The sequence below is a fragment of the Fopius arisanus genome, unplaced genomic scaffold (assembly GCF_000806365.1).
Source record: "Fopius arisanus strain USDA-PBARC FA_bdor unplaced genomic scaffold, ASM80636v1 scaffold00028, whole genome shotgun sequence".
NCBI classification, from domain to species: domain Eukaryota; kingdom Metazoa; phylum Arthropoda; class Insecta; order Hymenoptera; family Braconidae; genus Fopius; species Fopius arisanus.
The window spans coordinates 240,551-264,329 of record NW_011887767.1 but is presented as its reverse complement, the minus strand read 5'-3'; the positions used below and the strand labels follow the sequence as shown (position 1 = coordinate 264,329).

The 23,779-nt window shown below is 38.6% G+C and overlaps 1 protein-coding gene across 1 annotated transcript in view; it reads right to left on the bottom strand.

Moving 5' to 3' along the window:
* LOC105265261 (protein kinase C, brain isozyme) overlaps positions 1 to 20,994 on the bottom strand; it is a 63,278-nt gene extending 42,284 nt beyond the window's left edge. Inside the window, exon 1 of the mRNA XM_011302667.1 lies at positions 20,574 to 20,994. Within this exon, the coding sequence (XP_011300969.1) occupies positions 20,574 to 20,761 (188 nt within the window). The 5' untranslated portion in view covers positions 20,762 to 20,994. The remainder of the gene's footprint in view (positions 1 to 20,573) is intronic.
* Between the last annotated feature and the right edge of the window lie 2,785 nt (positions 20,995 to 23,779).

The window sequence follows — 23,779 nt, the reverse complement described above, 5'->3', positions numbered from 1 at the left end:
AAGATCATATAAGCGTGATCATAAGGGCTGAATTCAACGAGCGAAGGTTGCGATAAATATTGTGGGTCAATGATGCCATAAAAACATGAGCACTAGAACTCTAGCCATTCGATTCGAATAATCGAGGACTGGAAAGGCACGATTAATATCAAACCTAATCAACTACACCCGCGAAATTTGGCAAATGGCGCGCACGTTGAGTACTTTGGATGCGCAGTCCTTGGAGTTGAAATTCAAGGAAATGAGAGAGATCATGATGTGGTGCGCGTCATCAAACTAGCAGACACGTTGGAGTGAGTTTGGAGGAGTTGCCAGGTCTGGAATGAGTCAACTGTGATATCTACCGAGACATGATATTTCGAGTTTGGTAACTTCATTCGTGCACCACTGTTCGACCTCGGGAATTATTCAAAGGGATGGAATTCACGAGATGTGTCATGTTAATTAATAATTCACTGGCTGTGCGCAACAGACGGCTTGTTGCTCCCACTTTTCGCGTCGGATATTAATTCTATTCTTTTTCAAGAATTCATCTCATTGAATAGAACTAAAAACGCCGCAGAATGACAATATTTTTTCTAATTTCTAGATTTTTAAGAATTTTATAACTCTTTTTAGAGGTCAGCCAACAATTTCTTCTGAGGCAAAATTATTTCGCCAGAATTCATCGATGTGCCGGTAGACTTCATTGTCTCCGTCACGTTCGATATTTCGCCCTGTCATTTGGCATTACAGGAGATAACATTCATCAATATTCTTGCCAACCGGAGGAATTCATGCATCCGCGAATAGGAGTCGAATCCCCGGATTCGGTTGCCAGAGCGATAAATACTGTTTACCCGTAGGACGGAGCTGATTTCAAGCGCCAGTTGTCCGACGGAGATTTAACTCAGAATTGTTGTGACAGATTTAAAACGGGGAGGGAAACCGTATATTCCTGGAGGAGTTCAGTTCGGAGTAACGCGACTGGTGGAAGATGCCGAGTTATTTTATCCCCTAAATCACAATGGAAGGGTATATGGATTTATCCCATATATCTGATGTGTGCGCTACCAAAGTGTGTTATTTCGAGTTACGGCATTTCCTTTGGGAAACAGTGGCGATGGAGTTGCGGAAAATGGTTATTCCATTGTACATTTGCTCGTTGTATTAGTTCATTCAAATTCTACGGTTGAACAATCTCTCTTTTCTTGGAGCAACACTTGTTTCCAGAAGAATCCGCTTCCGCGTTTCACCCTGGGATCGACAGAATTTTTTTCTCTTTCTTTAAAAATATATTTGAATTTTTCAACTGAAATGGAGCAGCAAAATAATTTTTAAAAATAATCAAATCTAGTCAGTATAACGTAAATTATTTGTTTTTAATTTTAAATTCCATCTGTTTAATTGGTAATAATAATTCAAATAAATTTCGTTCACTTTTAAAATGAATGGGCACTTTTATGATGACGATTAAATAACAAATCGAGTTAAAACGGTGAGAATTCAAATTAAACGGTTGGTAGAAATTCAAAAAATGTCTATCTGCGTAATGAAATTTTAATTTAATTTGGATTATAGAACCGGGTGGCACGTTGGCACTGGACAAAAAAAAAGAATTAAAAAATGGAAGTAGGTGAAACGTCTCTGAGGCGTGTGCACACGAGAGACTGAAGTCGCGGGGTCAAACATGAAAAAAAGTGAAATGACAAAAAGAAGTGGATAAAAGGGAGCAGCAACCACTATTCCCTTTGCATGTCATCTTGTGCATGCCTTCTGGAAATTTCCTCTCTGTTGCACTCATAGCGACCTCCAAGGGCGGACGAGGTCACTATATAAGCTGCAGAGGGAGGGCAGCTGCAAGATGTCCAGTCCTCTCCTAATTCTCCAAAGACACGTACTACTTACTCCTCTCTATCAATCCCAGCTTATAACCCTTCCCTCCTCCTCCTCATGAGGAATCAAGGGGTTAATCAAGGGCTCCGATGAGCATTTTGAGCAGTACAATGATTGCCGTAATCAGTCCCACGAGTTCCACGTGCGTGAGCACTGATTTCAATAAGTTGCTATAGATATATGCTTATCTTTCAAGAATTCCATTGTTTTGACTTTCAATTGAATTCTCAACCATTTTCCCGAATTTTTCGGAATGATATGACCAAGTCTAGCGCATTTCAATAATATTTGTATGATAATTTAATACTAATTCTGTTGTGCTTTGTTTCCGTAAAATTGGAGAACACTAATTTTAACTCTGAATTGAAGAATGAACGTGTAGTTCAATTTATAGAATTTTATTGGTATAAACAGTAAATGCAGGGGCGGTTTCCCTCGCTATTTGTTCATTTGAAAAATCGGATGAGAATCGAAGGCGTGAATATCAGGAATGTGGATTTTTCAAGCGAATGAGCTCGATTCAATATAAATATGAGGAGAAATATTTTATTTCCTCGGCGTCAAGCAATTGTCTGGCAGCTCGAACGGAACTTTTATCACTCAGTCAGCGACTCAGGGACTTTTTCCACTAATGCCTTTACACCTCGTTTGACCGTCCGAGGATTTTTCTACTTCCCTGAACCTTTCGACACGATTGATCTCGTTATTGTTCTGCCCTTTATACATATATTTTTTTTTTATATTTTCGATTATTTCCCATAGGACATTCGATAATAGGGAGCTGAACAAAGATCACTTGGATATTTCGATTATTACGCCATTCAATGATATTCGATATTCACATACGTTGAAAATTCAATTCAGCACAATTATCAGTTATCAGTCAGTCGCATTGAACTCCATAGAGGCTTCGCGTAATCATCAATAGCATTTCAATCATAAAACATCCCGTAGAAATAATACAACTCGATTAATGGAATTTCAGGGCACATGCTGTCGATTCGTGCATTTGCCGTTCTATCGTATGTTCGTGAACGAAAGAATAAATGGAAATAAATACATTCGGAATCAATGACATAATTCTAGTTTGTACGGCGAAAATCAATGGGAAACGGCTGTGAGTGGTCACTTCCGTTATATAAAGGGGATTTTTTGTGCACAATGTTGTCCATATCCCGAGGCGTTAGACTCGTGGAGATGTGAGTAGGTAACCACTTTATTTTTTATGAGATTCCCTACATTTGTCAAATTGGATGTCTCAATGACCTCTCAATAGTTTTCGAGATATTTCAATTGACAGTGGGACAGTGTAGTGACAGCCAGAGCACCTCTACTCGACAGTGTATTCGTATTGCATGCTACTGTACTTGCACATATGTCACTGTGGACTTGGTATTCCATTGGTGCGCAATGGTCGACTGCGCAACTTCCGTTGCCTTTTCCGTTGCATGAGATTTTCCAGGCATCGCTCCGCCCCAAAACTTCAATGACAAGAACTTATCATTGCTATTCAGCAAGTATGTATCCAACCCCCAAGACTTATTGCATTAACTATAATATTCGCCGTTCCGATTTACTTTTTCTACAATAAAAAAAGTGTCATCTCATTCTTTGAAGAACGACACCTCAAGAGAGAAGAGATTTTTTCTATATCGATATCAATAGGTATTCCCTCCGCGCGCAGCCACCGACTGTGCAACTTCCGTTGCTTTTTCCGTTGCATATATTCTCCTCGGGCTATCCCTGAATTTCGATAATATGAATATTGGAAGCACCAATAACTCTCTCTGATTCTCTAAACCACCCAACTCGCCCCTCAAACTCGCATATCGTAATTAGCAAGTGGTACGAGGAAATTTAGCCTCTCTTCCTGCGCAATAACAAATACCAGCATGAAGTTATTCTGAAGGAAACTTATCGAGGTACAGGAAAGCAACAGGGGCCCCAGCAATAACAGTAAATCTCGTTTATCCGACCTCCGGCCTCGCTACTGATTTTTCCCAGCGAATCAGTCCGGCGATTGTTGCAAATTCACCTGAATCTTTTAATTACTCAACCAACATGTTATCCTGACGTTATAGGGACGACATAAACACTCGCATAAAGTTTACCCACGAGTTCACATGAGTTTCGTAACGTGCGAGTGACAGCAAACAAACCGAGGGGAACGAACATCCCTTGGAATTGCAACGTCCCACCGTGAAACATCTGCTAAAAACAATATATGGCCCCAACCGTCCTGTCAAATTAATATAGCAAGTCATTGCCGTTCAAATATTTTCTGACGAAAATTGAAACGATATGACAATAATAACGCCAATAATAATAATCCTTACTTATTAAAATTAATTATTATACAAAAATGATTGAAGATGCAATTTTTTCTGTATGTTTCAGCAAATTCTGCCCAGGTGAATTGATTTTTAGGACATTCGGTGGTTTTTTTTTCTGAGTGCGGGAAATTTTATGCAGACCGAGGAATTCCGGAGAATAAATTGCTGGAAGGGTGCGACTTGGTTAGAAAAAAAATAAGAGAGAGCCGGAGGTAGAGAAGATAACGAAAAAAGAAATACTTACCATTATGGAATGGTAACAGGGCGGGAGATCGACTTTGGGGAATTGGAAATGCCTCGGAGGCACATAGACTTGGTATATAGAGCCACAAATGAGATATAGATATAGAATTTGTCGGGGTTAGACAGATCAATGCGGTACATTTGGTATCTAGAGGAGGCGCGCAGGATTACCGGAATACTCTTGCTATGAGAAAGAAGAGGCATGTATCATGAACTGACAGTCTTCCATGATTTTCTGGCAATCTCCGGTGGTAACTGTGTTATTTTTGGCAAGATTCAATCAGATGTTTCCAGTGCAAAAATCACTCTTTTCACTGCACTCTTCATATTCGTTTAATTTCCCGGAAAAACGTGATTTGTTTTAAAAACTGCATTATTGATTGTGCGAGGTTGAATTCAATTTCAAATGAAACGACGAACTAAATGTCTTGTTCATCTTGGAAAGTCGAGCACATTCAAGTATATGCAAATTGTGAATGAAGACAACTTGATTCCGTATAAATTGAAAATTCAGCGAAGTTGTTAATTATTGCCAGGAAAAGTAGGATTGATTGAATATCATTGTGAAAAGTTAAACAAATTCAAGTAAAGAAACCAATTGACAATTACTTAAATATTTTTAAGAATAATTGATTCATGAATGGATAATTCCACAAATATTTCAATTTTTTTACATAGAAAAAAATAAATTCAATGAAGTACATCATATATTGGGTAGAAGTCCATTAATATATTAATTCCAAGTATTACATATACATACTTAAACGAGAACGTATAAGTATGGAAAAAGTATATATAATATATCAACACATATATGACATGGCAAATAATGTAATACACCAGATCCATGCCGAATATATGCGTGTAATATATAGGTATTTATACATTTTCACAATATACCATTCTATTTCATAATACATTGCATTTTTTGCTGGAACACAGGAATGTATAATTAATATACCTGTCACCTATAATTATTAGCAAATATATTTTTGACGTGAACGAAAAATATTCAAATATTTGTTCCTATAGAGTTTTTTACGTGATAGGGTTTATAATAATAAAATTTCCCCTAGATCTAACTCCTCCCAGTGTACCCCGACACCTCATGCTCACTAAATCATAAAGTAGATCAGACATGGGCAAAGTCAAAACCTTGGAAGCCCTGTCTATAAGACTCTATTAGACCCATTCTTCAGAATACAATATCCCGATAGCGTCAGGCCCAGCCTCAGTTTGAATGTCCTGTTTCCCTTCCTCAGTGCACATTATTGTTTCCGACATCATTACACCGAAAAGTTCGGAAATGGCGAGAGGAATGTAGTTTATGTCATCCCGCAGATTCTCAAAAACCACAGAAATCTGAGGGATAGAATAAGCCACTTTCTTCTTGTCATTTAGGGAGTAAAATCAAACCTTCCGTATAAGTATGGCGGAAGAAACCTGACCGCCTAAAACCTGACCCCTTCAAAGAAATTTTTACCAATTCAATTTCACAAATTCTTGGTTACACTGGGCGTAATTGTTAAAACATTACGGTACCAGAAATTGACTATTTCTCAGTCACCTTTATATTGAACAGTAATTTTATTAAAAATTGAAAACAAATATGAGATGTTAGTTCTTTAAAATATAATCAATTAATTATCCATTTAAAGTTTAACTTATAAGTTTGAAATGTCTTGGTTTAAGGCTCTTGGAAAAAAATCATTTGACTCTGCCAAAAGTAATTTCAGAAATATTGAAGAGAAATTATTCAGGACTATGATTTTAATCAAACTTCCTTGGTTTGATAGCCCATAAGAAAACAATTCAACGGAAAATATTATCAGACTTGCCATATAATTCTATTGAAATTCTATTAGATTTCAATACAAAATTATATAAGTTTGTGATTAAAGTCTTTTCGACGTTTTTTTCAATTTAAATATTCAACAGGAAGCACTGGATTTAAAACAAATTGGATTTTTCTTTGAAATTTAATCTATTTTACACATAAGTTTCCCATTTTTTCCAATATATGAGCGAAGAAAGACAATTTAGAACCATTTTACCATGAAAATTCTGCAAGGAAATCCCCTTCAAATTATTTGTATGAACAAATTCTTTTAAATTAATTTTTCCTATGAATCGGTTTATTCTTTCAATATTCATTTTGGAACAAATCCCAAATAATGGTCGGCCAAATACTAATGGTATTTTCATATAAACAACTATTTGTTTATTAGATTTTTTCAGATGAGATTGTTTTTCAGTTATCTTTGCTCGGCCACTCTCTGCAGCTAATTATTTAGATTTATTCTGCAGTAATTATTCATTTTCGTGGTTAAATGGAAATGTATAAATTTTTTAAGATTTAACAAGACACATAATAATGGAATTCGAATTCCTTGTTCCCGTACTTGTTAAGGTCAAAGGTCGATTGCTGAAAAACGCCATTAAATTTTTCAAATACTGTTGAGGAAATGTTCAAACAATATTTTAAAAAATTAAAAAATCTTTTCATCAGTGGTTTTCAATTCATTTGCTGCCGAAATATTCAATTTAGAGTGATTTATTAAACGGAATTTTTGGCGGAATTTGATGTAGAAAAATATGAACAATAGATATTTTTTATTTAACAATGCAAAATACATAAACAACAATACGCATATTTTTCGTTTAGAAATTCAAACTTGCGCGCGCTGACTGACATAACCATACCCCCACTCTCCATAATACAATAGGATCCCTCTTTTTGTGGTCATTGGTCTCATTGGCATTGGGAGCTCGGTGAGCTCCAAGAGCTCACTAGGCCTGAACTAGATCATAAACATTAATAAAAAACACATGTAAAATCCTGCAGACTGAAGCTGTGGCACAACTTTTATCGAGAGCGTATTCATTGGTGAAATCACTGCGTGTCACTCTGAATTCAGATCATATGAAATCAAAAAATTACTTTGAAATCACGTGAAATTAGCAATCATTGAATCATGAGATTTGACAACAAGTAACTCCTCGATTTTTACAATGATTCTCAAGACATTGGTACATCATAATATATGATCTTTACATAACATCTTTATATATATTACAAAACTTTGCTGAAATTGATTTAGAATTGATATTTAATATTTTTTCGATGGATGTGGAAGGGTATAGAACAACGCCGTGAGTTATTCGGCACTTTTCCCACGGAGTGCAATAAATCGTTTTTATTCACTGGAAAGACGGATGGGTGAGGATCGTCGGGCTTATAATGGGGGAAAACCTCCTGCCAGGGGTGGCCTCCTTCGCGCCAGTTGTCGCCTCTCGAATGATCGATAGTTAGAGAGGAGTGAGAGAGTACGACGTACACCAGCCGCAATCAATTGCTCGGCTGCCCCTCCCTCTCCACCCTCCACCCTCCACCTCACATATACAATATACATACAATATACATACAATATACATACAATATACATACAATATACATACAATATATAAGCGCCGGGAGCAACAGTGCCGACGACATGAGGTAAACTACTATTTCTACCCTTTTCGTGTTCTTAGCTGTCTCACAACATTCCATGCACGTGCACCCAGACGAGCTCTTCAGCTTCCATAAAATTAACCCTCAAATGGCAAATTCAGCATTTTTTTACTATCATCTAGAGAGAATTTCTTGCCACTTGCAAAAGCCACCCTTTCCTAGGGTTTTCAGGTTTTTGATTTAGAAAATATTTAGTGATTTATGCTTTTTATAATATGTAGTTCGATCTCGACTGCAATCTTCAATATTTAATTCTAGTGTCGATTCAGTTGATGTCCGTAAATATTTAGACCTTTTCTTTCAATACAATGAATTTATTGTCATTGTTATTAGAAATTTATTAATTACTCGTGAAGAAATTTGATGGAATTCTCGAAATGATTCGATAATTTTATTAACAATTAGTCTTTTATACATGATAATAAATGATAATAGTATTCATAATTTATACGTTTGGCTTTGATCGCATAGTTCTCTGTAAATTTACGGTGGAACAATGAAAATGATAATATGGTCAGTTGATTGTGCCTGTTATTTGTTGCGTAATTTTTGCGATTTTTTTTGCAAACAATATTTCTCTTTTAACATGGACATTCATCGTTCACCCACTGGATCTAAACATAAAAAAAACCATTGGATCTAGATGTTCTAACGTGTCAGCGATTGAAGAGATAGAAGGGATGAGCTCCACAGGACGAAGGGTCGAGTCATATCATCCATTAGAATGTTTTCCAGGATAAACCTTTTGTATTGGCCGTATTCTCCTTTCAATGTTTCTATTCTCTTTCGGAGAATTTCGTTTGATCCCTCCCATTCCTTCAATAAAAGAAATCTCGCCCATTTCTCACTTCAAAGAGCTTTTCTGGGTTGGATGAGTCGAATAGGGGTCGAACCTCCATAGTATTCCCAATTTTATGACGATTCATTTATCCATTTATCCATTCATCAATTTTTCATATCTTGGTAAATAATCGAGACAGGAATTTAAGAGAATTTTTTTTTCTAACTTCAAAGATGTCAGTGTTTCCAGTTTTTGTAAGCGCCAAGTAAAGATGTATCAAATATATATGTATATAATATCAACTGATATTTATGTACTTTCCGAAAATTAATAAAAACAACGTACACAAAACCTCTATTTTATATATTTGTCTTGAGCAATAAATTGGCCGGGTTTGAGATATTTTTAAGAATTATTTTGAGAAAGTAAATATTTTTGCGCAATTTTTATTGAATATATTCTTCTGCACATGCGTTCATGTTAAACAGATATATAAATAACATATACAAAACATCGATTTCACATATATATTTACCAATATTGCAGATTGGAGTACATTTTAAAGAATTCCATGCACAATGTAAACATTTCCACGCAATTTTCACTGAATATTTCTCTGCACCAGCGTTCATGTTTAAAATATGTATAGAAAACAAATAAAGAAAATACATCTATTTTTCCGATTTTTTAACAAATAGTGCGGATTTGTTAAGATTTGTGTTAGAATTCAAGAGGTTTCCCAAATGTAAATATTTCGGGGCGATTTTCATCAAATATTTCACTGCGTGTGCGTTCATGCGAGAATTGTAAATCTGGTGAGGGGGAAGATAAATTTACCCCCCAATATCGTTAGTCCAGCGATATGAAGGGAAGTAAAGGGGAATAGCCGGTGGTTTTCACATATCGCCGTTTACAAAGGGAAAATACGAGACAGATATAAAGTGGACTGCATGAGGATACGGAGACTCGTGGTTTGAAACACTGAGGTAAGCATGTGGTGAAAGCCCGGGGCAAGACTGAATAGAGCCCTCTCTTTTCCTCTTGCATCGCTCTCTGGACCGAATCGTATTCAACGTTTTCCCTGAAACTTCGATTTTCCACCGACATAGCCGTAGTACGAGAACTTCGTGCCCCTGCATCAATGTATATATACATGTCTCATGTGCCAATCCCAAAAGTGATTGGATATTAGTAAGTATTGTTATCTTCTATATCTTCAGTCCGTAGTCTTTTTTAGCACTTCTTTTTGTCATAAATCCGGAGCACCCTCTCTATTTGAGCCAGTCCTGTGCCCAACTTTACATCTACTCCTTCTTTTAGAGCCTTCAGTAACTTCTTCCTTATGCTTTGAGGGTTTGCCTTCTCATTACCTTCTCGCAGCTCATATCACGATATAATATATCATATATACTTCCTATATATAGATTTGCAAAAGAATAAATAAATAAATAAAAAATATATAAGGAGGTGGGTGCAAAACGGATACTGCGAAATTTTCTTCATTATGCCGATTTTTTCATTTTCATTATTTTTTTGTTTTTTGAATCATGAAAAAACATAGAATTAACCGCTTATGTGAATAATGGAGTACTATAGGTCATATAAGCGTGGCTATATAGATCGCGGGCGGATAAATGAAAATTGAGCGGCCAATTTTAATTTTTCAGGAATATCTGCAGAATTACGAAATCATCAGTTATTGGATAAATTATGTGGTTTTTGCTGGGGAATTTTTAGGAAAAAGTATTCGGGAGCGGAATTCTTCAGGGTTTGTTTTACGATAGAAATAATTAGTTTGGTGGGAAATTGGACTCGCTTGGGTTTTTCTCGACGATATCGGGAGACGCCGAGTGGATGTTAGAGTGGCTGATTCCCTTGGACTGGAGGGCAGTGAACGGTGGCATCGGTGGCAAGTTCAGAGGGTGGACTTGTGGGAACGACTTTACAAACGACTGAAGCATAGAGGTTTACATCAGGAGGAAATTTCTCATGGAGCTGGGACCTGCGCTGGAGACAAGAAGAAATGGGTTTTGGGTCTTGAAGTGACCATTTACAAGACATGGGAGTGGTGCAAAGACGGGGGGCGATCTTGGATCTATGGGAGCATGAGCACCACAGAAAAAAAAGCGATGATCCTAGTGGGCTTGTCCTTGCGTGTTGAAGGGATTACATGAGGAATTGTTGAAGACTAGAGATGGCGATGACCATTGTCTGAGTGGAATGATTGTCTTGGGGTTTGAACAGAAGCGGATGTCATGGGGGTTTTGGAACGCTTGGGCGAAGGAGTAGGTACATATAGGTTTTAGTGAATTGCCAATCATTGGAAGAATTTGGACAGACGATGGACCTAAGGCCTGGATGGGTATTGAAGATCAATGGGGACTTGACTTACGGGAACTTAATCACCAGGAAGAGTATTTCATAGGTACTCTCAGAGGATTGAAGGGATGATCAGAGGGGTCTCTTATGCAGATTGGGGATGGCGATATTGACTGAGCAGGCGGGGGTTTTAGGAACAGTCTGGCGTGGCAGCAGGTTTCGTAAATTGCTGATCGTTGGGATCATTGGGAGGGAGTGAGCCGACGATGGGATGAAAGTCGGGATGGGCATCGAAACATCAACGGGAACCTGATCTACGGGAACTTGAGCACCAGGGAGAGTGCACGGGGACTCTGGGAGATCTTGGATGGAGGGTTGACGGGGCGACTGGAGTGTAGACGTCGACCATTGACTAAGCAGAGCGATTATGTTGGGGAAGGGGTCCTGAAGGAGCTATCAGATGACTGTAGGAAGCAGGGCAAGTCTTTGGAAGATAGGAGGAGAGGGAGAGGAAATTATGCTTCGTGCCCAAAGAGGGGCGTTCTAGGAGTAGACTCTGCCAACCGGCCCGACGGCGTAAGGAGAAACATCAATGTCATGGGTTTTTTGCAGTGCGGGGACAGACGCAATCTTCAAACGGCTGCTTCTGCGCTCTGAGCACTCAACAAGTCCCTGGATCTCTAAGCGGAAAAAGGCCATAGGCTGGGGCCACCATAGTTTCTAAGTTCTTAAGTTTTTAAGTTTTTCTTTTTCGTTTCTTTGTGTAACAAGGGAAAACTTCTACTATCTGTATAATTATTATAATCTTACTGTATAAGGGATGGGAACAAAATTTAAAAATCCGAGATGGTATACATATGGTAAATAAATTTAAAAATCTAGAAAAATTGAAAACTACTGAAAATTTTTTTTTTAAGCCGAACCATGCACCCTGTTTGAAGGGGCAATTTCATTTTCAACAATTTTTTAAATTATTCGTTTAAAAACAATTTCATGCTCCTCTGTTTCTTTCACCACATACCATAAAATACGCGCGGAAAAACGTAGTTTAATTAAACTTCCCATTGATTCACTCAGTGTTCACCGGAAATATGAGTAAAAATTGCGTAACCCAGAGGAAAAGGCGCGAGAGTCAGATAATTTCCACTCCGATTTTCTGGTAAAAAACCTCTCCTGTCGGAGAAAATTAAAATTGAATTTACTTGAATGCTTAATGCTTTATAAATAGAGAAATCATGAAACCCCATATTTTACCAAGAAATTCCCTGTAATTCAGCGACCACGAATAAAAATCCAACAAAATTATTAAATAAATCCATAATTTACTATTTCAGGTCACATGTCAATTTCCGATTGTTTTCCTCGTCACAGCTGATGATTAAACAGTGTCACTATTTTGCCGTCTACGGAGATCCGTCACTTTTTCCGTTCCCCGAAATACCTGGAAACCTGGAAACCTGAAACCTCAGTAACAGCAATACCGCGAATTGCTTGATAAATATCCGTTTAATATCGAATTCCCGGTGAATTATTGAGCAGCGCGGGGCCAATCGATAGAACAACACGAGGAACACAACAGATGCAAAAGCCAGAAGAGAGAATCTACAGTGTGGAATGGTTTGCTGTCGAGTTTGCACGTTGACATACGCTGAACAATTCCAGGATATGACTGGTGGCAGTGGATAAATATAGACCCTAGCCCCAGACCATGACCCGGGTTACACTCTCCTCGTTCTGTTTTCGGGGCTGAGTGTCTTCTCTTTTTCTACTTTTATTATTTCATCCTATCATTTCCGTTTTATTCTGTGTCGCGGCGGCAATAATCGTGTCAAGAGCTCCCAGCTGGCGCATCATCAGGTGCTCTTTAACTGTTTCACGGTGTTGGATGCCTTTTTAATTATGATTGCCACGATCATCATCTTGCATTCATTTATTCTTTGAGTTCATTGTTGTAACGATCAGTCAAACAGTCCAATCAAAATGATTGAATTACATATACGCCCACGGAAAGCCCTTTACATGCCAAATACATAGCTATTATGAGTGTATATATTTCGGCAGGATATACTATACATATGTCATATAATTATTCGCACATATATTTTTTTTAGAAAAAATTAAGAATTCTACTGACCTGTTAAATCATAGGTACAATTTGTAGATTAGGATGTAATGAAAAAGTATTTTTGATTTTGCCCATTGTGTTTAACAAATAAATTCAATGATGAGTGGTTTATATTTGTTATTGAAAAATCTATAATTGGCTGATGTTGTATTTGCTTTTGGAACATTTTTTCCAACGGGAAAAAGGGATTTAAATTGAAAATGTTTTCCAAATATCTCATTCATCGCGATAATTCGAGAAATTGAGTTTTTCGGGATAAACGATTATTGATTTTTCTGTGACAGCTCGAATTGTTAAACTCATCATGAAAATTGGACGTCAAATACGATTTAATTTTGTTTTCAATAAATTGAAAATATAGAGAAGTCATCACCTGAATTCTCGACATTTTGTATCACTTGAATTCAATTTAAAAAATCAGCTAATTCATCGATAAAAAAATCTCTAGAAATTTCATGTCACTCATTTTTCGTAATTGTGTAAAGCCAAATAATTGACTCACACAATCTCTAATTGATTTCATAAACAAATTAGATTTGCATGAATATCTTTTCTCTCCTCGTGTATTTAAAACAGAAAAAACAAATCAGCGAGATTATTTATCGAGTGGAGTTGTACCAAACTGTTGATCTTCTCGAGAGATCGGAAAACATGTCGAGGGATGAGTTGAGTCGTATGCCGTCGCGTGTGGGAAGGTAAAATGGGAATTAAAGAAGCCCCAGGAGGCGGTGGAAACCCAGACTGTCGCATTCGTATCTACATGAGGTTCGGGTCAAGAAACTTTGCAAGTGTTTTGGCTTAGTTTAGCTTGAGAGGATACAGACCTTTGGCATTTCACGAGCAGGAACCTATGATCGGTTATTGTTCTGATAGGTACTGAAACGATAATTCGAGCATTTGTGTGGTAAAAAAAACTAGATTGATTTGAATTTATTCACGTCAACGCGACGGAAGACATCAAACACTTGACGAAACACCAGAACTCGTCACATGTTCGTCATCACCATTATCCTCATTTTTTCAACATGGATGCCTTTCTGACGGCATTTTCTGTTTGACTGCAATGCCAACGTGTTTACCCAGTGTAGACGTAGAAACAATAATTTTTTACACTACTAATCATCACGTGCAGCCGCAAGAATCCGGAACTTTCTGATTCATCGAAATCTCGGGGAATTTCCTTGTATTTTTCCATCAAATGCAAAATTACAATGAATTGCCCTTGAAAATTCAAGAAATGAAGAAAAAACTGATATTTACAACTGCTGTTTATTGTAGCTTTTCCAACGAATCAATTTCCATCGACAAAATTCCGGAAATGTCATGTAAAAAATTTTACCCGTCACTTTTTTTGAAAAAACGGTGACTCTAGAATTATTCCTTCACATGATTATCTTCCGGGGATCAGCCCCTAGTACTCAGAAAGGGAGTTGCCTTCCCAGGATCACCGAATCCGTCAAATGAATTACAAGTGCAGCCGTTCCGATGGAAGGGTTTCAGCGACTGGAAAATCGTCAAAGTCCTTCGAAATCCTGAAACTTCGTTGACATCAGAAAAGCCGCATTCATCAGCACCGTGCAATTCCTCAGGAATATCTATTCACATTCTTCGTTGACTGAATCGGTACCGTGCAATGATCTAGGGAGAATGGCATATCGGTTCATGGATCTGCACATAATATCGAGCCTATAACCTGTACCGTGTACCATTGTATACACCATTTCTCGGTTTACCCTCTCCCTCCGATGCGGTACACCTGCAGCATCCATTTGGCTGCTCCTGGAATATCCCGTTTGGGCTTATGTACATATCCGGTTCAGCGGAATGACGGGAGAATCCAGAGGGTGGGAAAGCTAATAACGTGTGTTAGTCTTCCCTCATCCTGTATTTCTCTTTGAGCCATCAATACTGGAGGGATTCCACCCGCTGGACTCACAGCATTGGAGTTCTTGACCCGAGTCAACGGGTCATCATCCGCTGGGCTCTTTATACACAATAATTCGGCTGCTCACGGTAATCCTAGATACTTTATTGCAGAATCATTTTATTTATCATTCTATAGTGTATTCCTTAACAAAAATTCATTCGATTCTGTAATTTCTGGTGATTTGCAGAGAATTCTGTGGATCGAGGTCGATAGGTCAATTGAACTGGGTCAACTTGTCAATTACATGATTCAGAGTTATGGGCTTTGGTAAGTGAATTTGCTAATTCGAATGATATTCTGCGGATAGTCTTTAGAGGGTTGACTTCTGGGGGTTACATCGTTTTGATGCACCTAATTTGACCCAAACCACAATTACGAGTGATTTGATGTCGTGTTTGACCGCGGGACTTAAGGCGAATCCAAGATTCTCACTTCCTTTCGATCTAGGTTATTTGCAGTCACAAGTGTCGGTAAATAATAAGATAAATTGGTTAAGGATGTTAAACCGGTACCGTCAATATTCAAGACAGTCTACATTTTTTTCATATCAGCGAAGATTATGAAATATACGTAGGTCACATTTTCGAACTCCCGATCCATCCATTGGACCGAGACAATAATTAGTGAAAACACCTGTTTGTAACACAGAGTATTATGAGAAAACGTGAGCGCGTTAATTTTGATTGAAAAAAGACACTAGAATATCCACTCAACATCATAAATAAAAAAATCCACTCATTTATTTGACAATATGGGGGATATTTTACCGACGACGGAAATTAAGGTACCCGATACAATACGCGACAAATTTGTGATTGATTTTTGAAAAGACCTGAAAAAATTGGCCGCCATTACAATTATAAAATATTGACATTATCTTACCGCTGAGCAATGTCGGCAAGGTAGATGACGATGAAACAGTGATGGCGGAGCACCTTGTTAAATGCGGTGTTGAACGATCAAAACTCGAACGTTACCACAGTAGTCAGTCATACGTCAATGTTTATAGACATTTTCCATAGTTCTTCATGATTTGAACCAAAAAGTATGCCACGAAGCTTGTAAATTAATAGACGAAATTATTTATATCGTAAATGATTTATTTGAATTTTTTAATTTTATTTGCTGACACGGTTGCGCACTTGAGCGGTTAAACATCCTTAATTTCAAGAATATGACGTGGGGATAATTGGTGGTTTAAGGCAAGTGTGTGAGACAATCGTTTTCACCTACACAATTTGGTTTGAATAACATGTTTTAATGTTCTCAATTAGCGGCGTAAATGATTTGATTGATTGAGACATGTTATGTAGATGAAATTGTAATGTTTGAAGTGAGAGGGTCAAACCAGCTCTTGAACAGTTTTCGGCCGTAGGATTTGATCCGCACAAGATGATTTAAAGATTGCCATTGCCCATCTTTTCACACATTTACCTAACAAATAAATTTGATCGTGGGTTTAAAGAAAAGGCAATTTACTGTAGAATGATAACGTCAATAAGGCCTTAAAAATTGGTCCAAATAATAATCTCAAGCACGAAATTGATCGCATTGGTGTAGTTCTCAACCAAGAAGAAAATTCTCCATCCCATCTTGAGAATTGAGTTATGATCATGCGATATTGAGAGATGGAATAGATCTCCTTCCGTAGAATTGGTATTGAAGTGATGAATTTTCTTCCCATGTATTTCATTCTTCAGAAAGATGTTCAAGTGAAAATGATCAATGTCATGTGGCTCTGTGAGTTTTTATCAGTTTGGCCGATGGCGTGACAAAGATCTGTTTATTTTTCCTGCTTTTTAGGATCCATTGTTACGCGGTGTTTCAGGAAGTCTCTGTGGGAGGATGATTGGTTTTTCTCTCGAATAGAGCGAGTGTTTCGGGAGTTGAATTCCGTGGGATGGCATCGTCAAGAAACCAGAAGGATCCATTACTCCAGAATTTTATTGAGGTGAACATATTGTACTGAAAAACCTTTCGTGGCAAAAATAATTTCTTTCATTCAAAGATTTGCGGTCATTGACACCGGATCAATGCAGCCATTTGGAATCAAAGGAATCCAAAAGACCAATTTCCTCGTGGAATGAATTGATCCTAATGATGTTTTGTGGAATGAGATTTTCATGTTCTCTGCGATCACGTAAGGAGTCAGTGACAGCAAGTCATTTATTGCTATTCCTGATGACACGAGATTAGCATGAAAAAACGAAAGCTTTGTTGAAGCAGATGGCACGGGTTTATTATCCTTTAAAGAGCTGTTGTCTCTTATGTATTCAAGTGTATTTATGCACTTGTGGTTAAGCGATGTTACAAGTTGGAATGGATTTAATCTATCGGTAGAAAGTTTTTGGAGAATTTGGAGTTTGTCGGTCCAAGTTTCAGGGGTAATTATCATTGTTGCACGGTAGTCGGTGGGTGTCGTCTCAAGGGCACTCAAGTGGTAAAAATCTACGATGACCTGACTGTGAGAAAAATAATCACGGTAGAAGGATTTTCCCTGGGAGCTTGTTTTTACGGAGATGTTGCCAAGTAATTATGCTAAAATCAGTGCTTTATAGAGGATTCATGCTCCTTTCTGCATCGTTGGAGCCATTATTTTAATAAGGAGAGAGGTTCCTGACATCGAGACATGGACCTTTTACATCCTTAGTAAATATTGGGAGGAGAATGTCTTCGGATCGAATCTGTTGGCTCATGTCAAAACTTCATGGCAGAAGGTTGTAAAGAAATTATTACGTTAAATACTCGTTTGATCCTGATCTTCTGATGTTCCGTCGCTTATATTCTATCGCAATTGCATAGAGGGAAATATTCAATCAAAATTACGGATCTTTGCCGTAATTCTGTTGATTAAGGGAAATTTTATAAAACTACGTTATACGAAACTTTTTCTGGAAAAAATTGCCATATCATCATGTCAATTTTCTTAATCACTTCCGTAATCGGTAGCGGACGTAAGTTCCGTATTTTTAATGGAATATTTCTCTTCGTGTGGAAAACAAGCGTTATCGGGATTGAGTTCTATGAGCAATATGTGAAGCGATAACAGGATTTTTGAATGCGGAATAGCCAATGGCCAAGATATCGGGATTGTATTACTCAGTGGTGACGATTCGACAATTATGACGAACTGTTATTATTTATTATCATTGTACGTGCTAAGAAAAAAATACTAAAACAATAAATAATCAGATATGTTAAAATGGCTGGAATTTTGGCTGGAATCTTTTTTAGAGGAGGGATTTAGAGCTGCGAAAAAGTATATTACAAAAATTTTGTTGTCTCATTTAGATTGAAAGATATTTCTGATTAATGGTATAGCTCATTTTGATCGTGATTCTCTCCGAAAAAAAAACATTTCCACTGAATGTCGAAAGGAGAAATGATTTTTGTGGAATTAGTAAGCGTGAGTCTGACGTATAATTCAGTGATATCAATAGCATTGATCGTAAATGACGATTCGTCATTTCACTTCCAGTGGATGAGCCTTACACTAGTGGTGGGCCAGAACGCGAGGAGCATTGGTGGTTGATTTATGGTCTCTGGGAGAGACATGAGAGGGTCAAGGGGAAAATCCACGTGCCATTGCTGCCTGATTGCCTCTACTTCCCCCTTCGTACTTTTCTCTCCCCCATACATAACGTATTTGCGTCAAGTGCAGGGGATTGTCAAGTGACTCCAGAAACTCGGGAATATCATACCGGAGAACCCAGAAAAAATATTCAATAACAATTACATAATTTGCAAGTGACAATAAAAGTTCGATAAAAATTACGAAACATCCAGTAAAAAATGCGGAGCGCCCCGTAAAAAAATACAGAGCAGTTATGTCTTTTTTACGGAGCGTTTTGTAATTTTTATCGCGCCTTTATTAGCGTTTCTGAATTACGGACTTTTACGTAATTTTCATTGAAATTTTTCAATCCGTCAGAATTCTCACATCTCCAATGATGAACCCCATTCCTGTTTTATTTATCAATTCTCAATTTTTGAAAAATTGAATATCAATATCAATAATGGGTTTGTGTTTGTGATTTTTTTAATGGGAAATATTTAATGGAATTTATTGCGAAAAACCATAATCATCAGATATTAAGAGTCCACGAAATATAACCATAAGCAGCAAGTTAAAATAATAATCGATAAATAAATCAATATTAACAAGATAATATCCTCCAGTAATTATTTCCGCCGAATAAATCCGGATAAAAAATGGAGAAAAACCATCATGAAATTATGATCGGCGCTAAAGGGTTGCGGCGATTTAATCGGAAGTCATGTTGCACGCCATCTCCGATAAATAAAATAGACAAGCGAGATACCAGCACCTGAGGCCCCAATTTCCCCTTATACTCTGGAAATACCTCAGCTTCCTGAGGCACTCCTTCTCGGCCAAGAAAAACTCCAATCACCCGAGACAAAACCCCAATCACCCCATTAATCACCAACACTTGAACCATCAAATGGAATCACGCAACACGTACCTCACACCATTCAATACTTGCAACAGCCCGAGAAAGAATGAAAACCCAGAATTGGACACAGCCAGAGGCCAATTTGAAGTGCCTCACTAGTCTGTCAAGGCCGTAACGTTTAACGATGAAACGTCATTCAGTGATCGCGTACACGAGAATGGACGAGCAAAAATAAGAAAAAAACGTTATTCAAATGTGATACCAAATGCGAGAGACGCGACGTAATCACTGACGTGACAATCGACAGAAATTGAGCGACCAGTTGTGTTTATTTTTCTCCATTCATCAGAATTTATTCGATACCAAGACCATTTCAATCGGTTCTTCACGCATACTCAAAATAACATACCACTCCTGTGCGTGCACTGCTTTTTATAAATGTATTGCGTTTTGCTATTATTCCTTGAAAACTACTGTACGGACAATGTCAAATCGTTGAGAGTATCATTAATCTGGAAACGTGATGTTATGATTTTCAACGCCACTGAATTTAACTCAATCGTTGGAAACAATCAGTCATGATTTCTCGTGCTATCGTGTCGTCTCTCCGACAAATAGGGAAGAAATGTATTGCAAATTCATGATGAATCTTTTAACTGGACGTTTGTCACAGTATACTCAAAAGACGAAACTTAAAATTCAAATATTCTGAAATAAAAATTAATTCAGTAACAATGTCGTAAAAAGAGATAAGCAGAAGTCATTTTTTATTTTATGTGGATTTATCTCGAGAACTATTGATGGTAAATGAGAACATCAACTGTTTTTTTCTAGGCGCGGAAATTTCCCACAAAAACTAGAAAAAATTGAAAATCCCATCACATTCCAATAGTTCCATATCATTCACAACCATTTTTTCTCCCACATCCACTGACGAACCCGCCCAAATCCGAAATTTTCATAATTTTCATCCTCTTCACCCAAAACTTCCCCAAACACCCCATCTGCCCCCAAAAAATCATTCCGATTAAAAAAACTCACCATATGAAATCCTTGCAGTGGCTGCAGAAGGTCGGCTGTTTGAAGAATCTCGGCATAAAACTGTGATCCTTGATCATGTAAACATTCTTCTTCTTCAAAGCCCCCTTGCGGCCCCTGAGCCTCTTGGCAAATGCTGTGGTGGCATCCGACCCCAACGAGTCCTCGCACGTGTTGTCCTCCTCCGTCATCCTGTCGTCCTAAAAAAATCCCCAACAAAATGCCAAATTTGTCAAAATAAAAAAAAAACACTGTATTAACGTTTATCCGCGCGGTGACCACTCTTGCGGCCGACACGGGCGCCCTGCTGGCCTCAACTGAATACGCGCGCGGCCATACACATACGACTCAGCACGCGAGAGAAAACGGTGACGTACACCAGGGAAGACGCGCACACGGTAGCACCTAGTCGGTAAACCGCGCGGCCTCTGCGGCCCCGGCTTCCCCCTCTTCCCTCAATACACTTCTCCTCTTTTCCCCTCTCTACTCCGTTCTCACCCTCCTCACCCTCCTCGCCCTCCTCGCCCTCCTCGCCCTCCTCACTATCCTCATCCTCCTCGCCATCCCCATCTTCTTGTCGACCCTCTTCTCTCCCCGTCCTTCCCTTAGGCCTACCCCTGGCCCTCCCCCTCTCGGCCCCTCTTTCCCTTCCCGCCCTAGCCCTCCCGACTGTCCTTCTCTCGCCCCTACCCTGGTCCACCAGTCCTCCCCACCCTGTTTTTCCTCCTGGCAGAGTTTAGCTCACGGTCGTCACGGTGATCGTACTCCGTACGCTGGATTAGCTGTCACCGTTCCTCAACTCCGGGGTCGTGTGGCTCGCCCTCGCACAACTCTCTACCGCACCCGATAATTTTAGACATTTTCCTCCCGCAAATTCCGCTTCTGCTCAGCCTGCGCCGCGCACTCCAATATCGACATCTAGCCGATTGTACACGCGCGCACAACTCATACCGCGCAGCCCTCCTCCCCACCGTTCGCCCTTTATCGGTGGGGGCGGGTGGACCGGGGGAGGGGAAATAGGTGGTGAAAAGAGAGAAAAGAAGGTTTTAAAAAAATATACATGGGAAAGTGGGATACGAGGGTTTTTGTGAGAAACGGTGGAATCGTGGAAAAGAGGTCTCGGGGGTCCCAGGACGGGGCACCGAGATGACCCCGGAAAATCCGAGGCCTGAGAGGAGGAAACGATGAGATTGATTATGGAGGAAACCGAGGGGGAGGCAGTAGGTTTAATTATCGTTGGTGGCGGTGGTGATGCTGCATTGGGACGTGAATTCAATTAATGGAGTATTGTTCAAGAATTGTAACGGGAAATTTAACAGATCTTTGAATATTTAAGAGATTAATTCTTTTTTTAACGGAAACTTCTTCAAGTACTTTTCAACACCAAAGCTCCATTTGAAAAATGCTAAAGAAAAATTTTGATAAGTGAAATTTTTCAATAGAGGGCAGACGGAAGTAATAATAAGGCGAACATCCCCTGGGTCCCCCTCAACACCTAGAATTCTCTGTTGAAAGCGAGTTATTATGCAAAATCCTCCCCAGGCAGTAATAGCCTCGGCGTAATGCGTTTTCAAAACACGAGAACAAAATATCTCATGTATTCCCCATTGCTCGAACCAACTAACCCCGATGATCATTGGCGCGACAACAAACACTGTGTTGTGCACGGAAAGCATCACGTACGGTCTTATCGCTCGAATTCCAATGGAGAGGGGGCGGTTTCACCTATATAAATACCGATAGAAGCCCGTGGAGTTTCAACCGTGATGGATTCGATTTTAAGGCCGAGAAGAGGCACTCCCGAAGTCAACGTTGATGATTTTCGGAGGGATTGGAGGGCACTTTGTTTGTTGCGTCCTCGTGTTAAAGGCTTGTACGTGAAAGTGTTGTTTGTGGCCTCTCTGCGGCCTCTAACCGCCCGACCGGAAACACCGTAACCCTTGTTCTAACCCGCCTGGGTCAATAATACCCCCTAGAGCCTAGTTGCTATTTTTAATAGTAGCATATCCTCTCCGTTAGTATACCGATGGACCCCTTCAATTCTCCCGCTCTAGTCTCTTTTGTTTCGGCACATGGTGCAGCGCAAGTTATCTCTTCTACTATCTTTAATATTCCACTCCATCATTTATTCAATTTTTAAAATATATAACTTTAAATAGAATCCCATATAATTTAAGCTGGGTTGATATTCCGTCCAACTGTCTCCCCTGACAACCCATTCGTCCAGAGTGTGAGGTCTGAGGAAGACGAGGCAGATCTTTGTCTTTTGAGTAGCTTCACGTTGGGTTTTATAGGCCATAAACAAGCTAAGGATATTCTACACCCTTTCCACGAAAATTCACATTCTCTTCATTTTTCTGTTAAATTTACGATTACTCACGTCAAAAAATATAACGTTTTACATTTAATCATTCCTTAATAACTCACGAAGTTTCAAGATGGTGCCAACATTTTTCTGCGTTTTTTTTCTAAACATTTAAAAAGTATCACAAGACTGTAGATCACATGAAAATATCCACACCGCCACTCACGAAATTTCGTGCGCCATCAAATAAAGACAAAATGTTGCAAGGTTATATTTTTTAACGGCAGTCCCATTGATAATTTGCCAGGAAAATTTAAAACAATGTCAATTTTGGCTAAAATGGTCGACCATCCTGAATGAGTCACTCGATATTTGCTGAGACCTGTGACAACCGGTCGCTTGTCCACGATTGAGTGAAAAATACTTCCAATAATTGTTGCTGCAATTTTTGTTTATTTCGGTTAGACCTGAAATCTTTAATTATCTTTAGAAATACTGTCACATTCGTAAAAAGAAATTATTAAGAAAAATCGGTCTTATAATACCTTGACACATTTCGAATATCAAACCTCAAAAGTTGTTTAAATTGATTTGTCGACATTAAAGTGTTTCTTTCGCGGCAACTTTAATAAATAACAGATAAAGAACAAAGAGTCTATTGGTAATAAAGGGCCTAGGGCACTGACGATTTTTACTTGTTAGCCCCTAATTGCTACACTTAGAGATTAGATTCGAGTGCACAATTTAAAGAAGTCTAGAGTTGAAGTTTAAATTTCTAATCATTACTAATAAATAACTGGTTATTAAAATAATCAAAAATACATCTGCGAATTTCTGGAACGATGAACCCTGTGTCCTGCACATGATGACGAAGAAAATCAGGCAGGGCCAGGAGACAAATCAG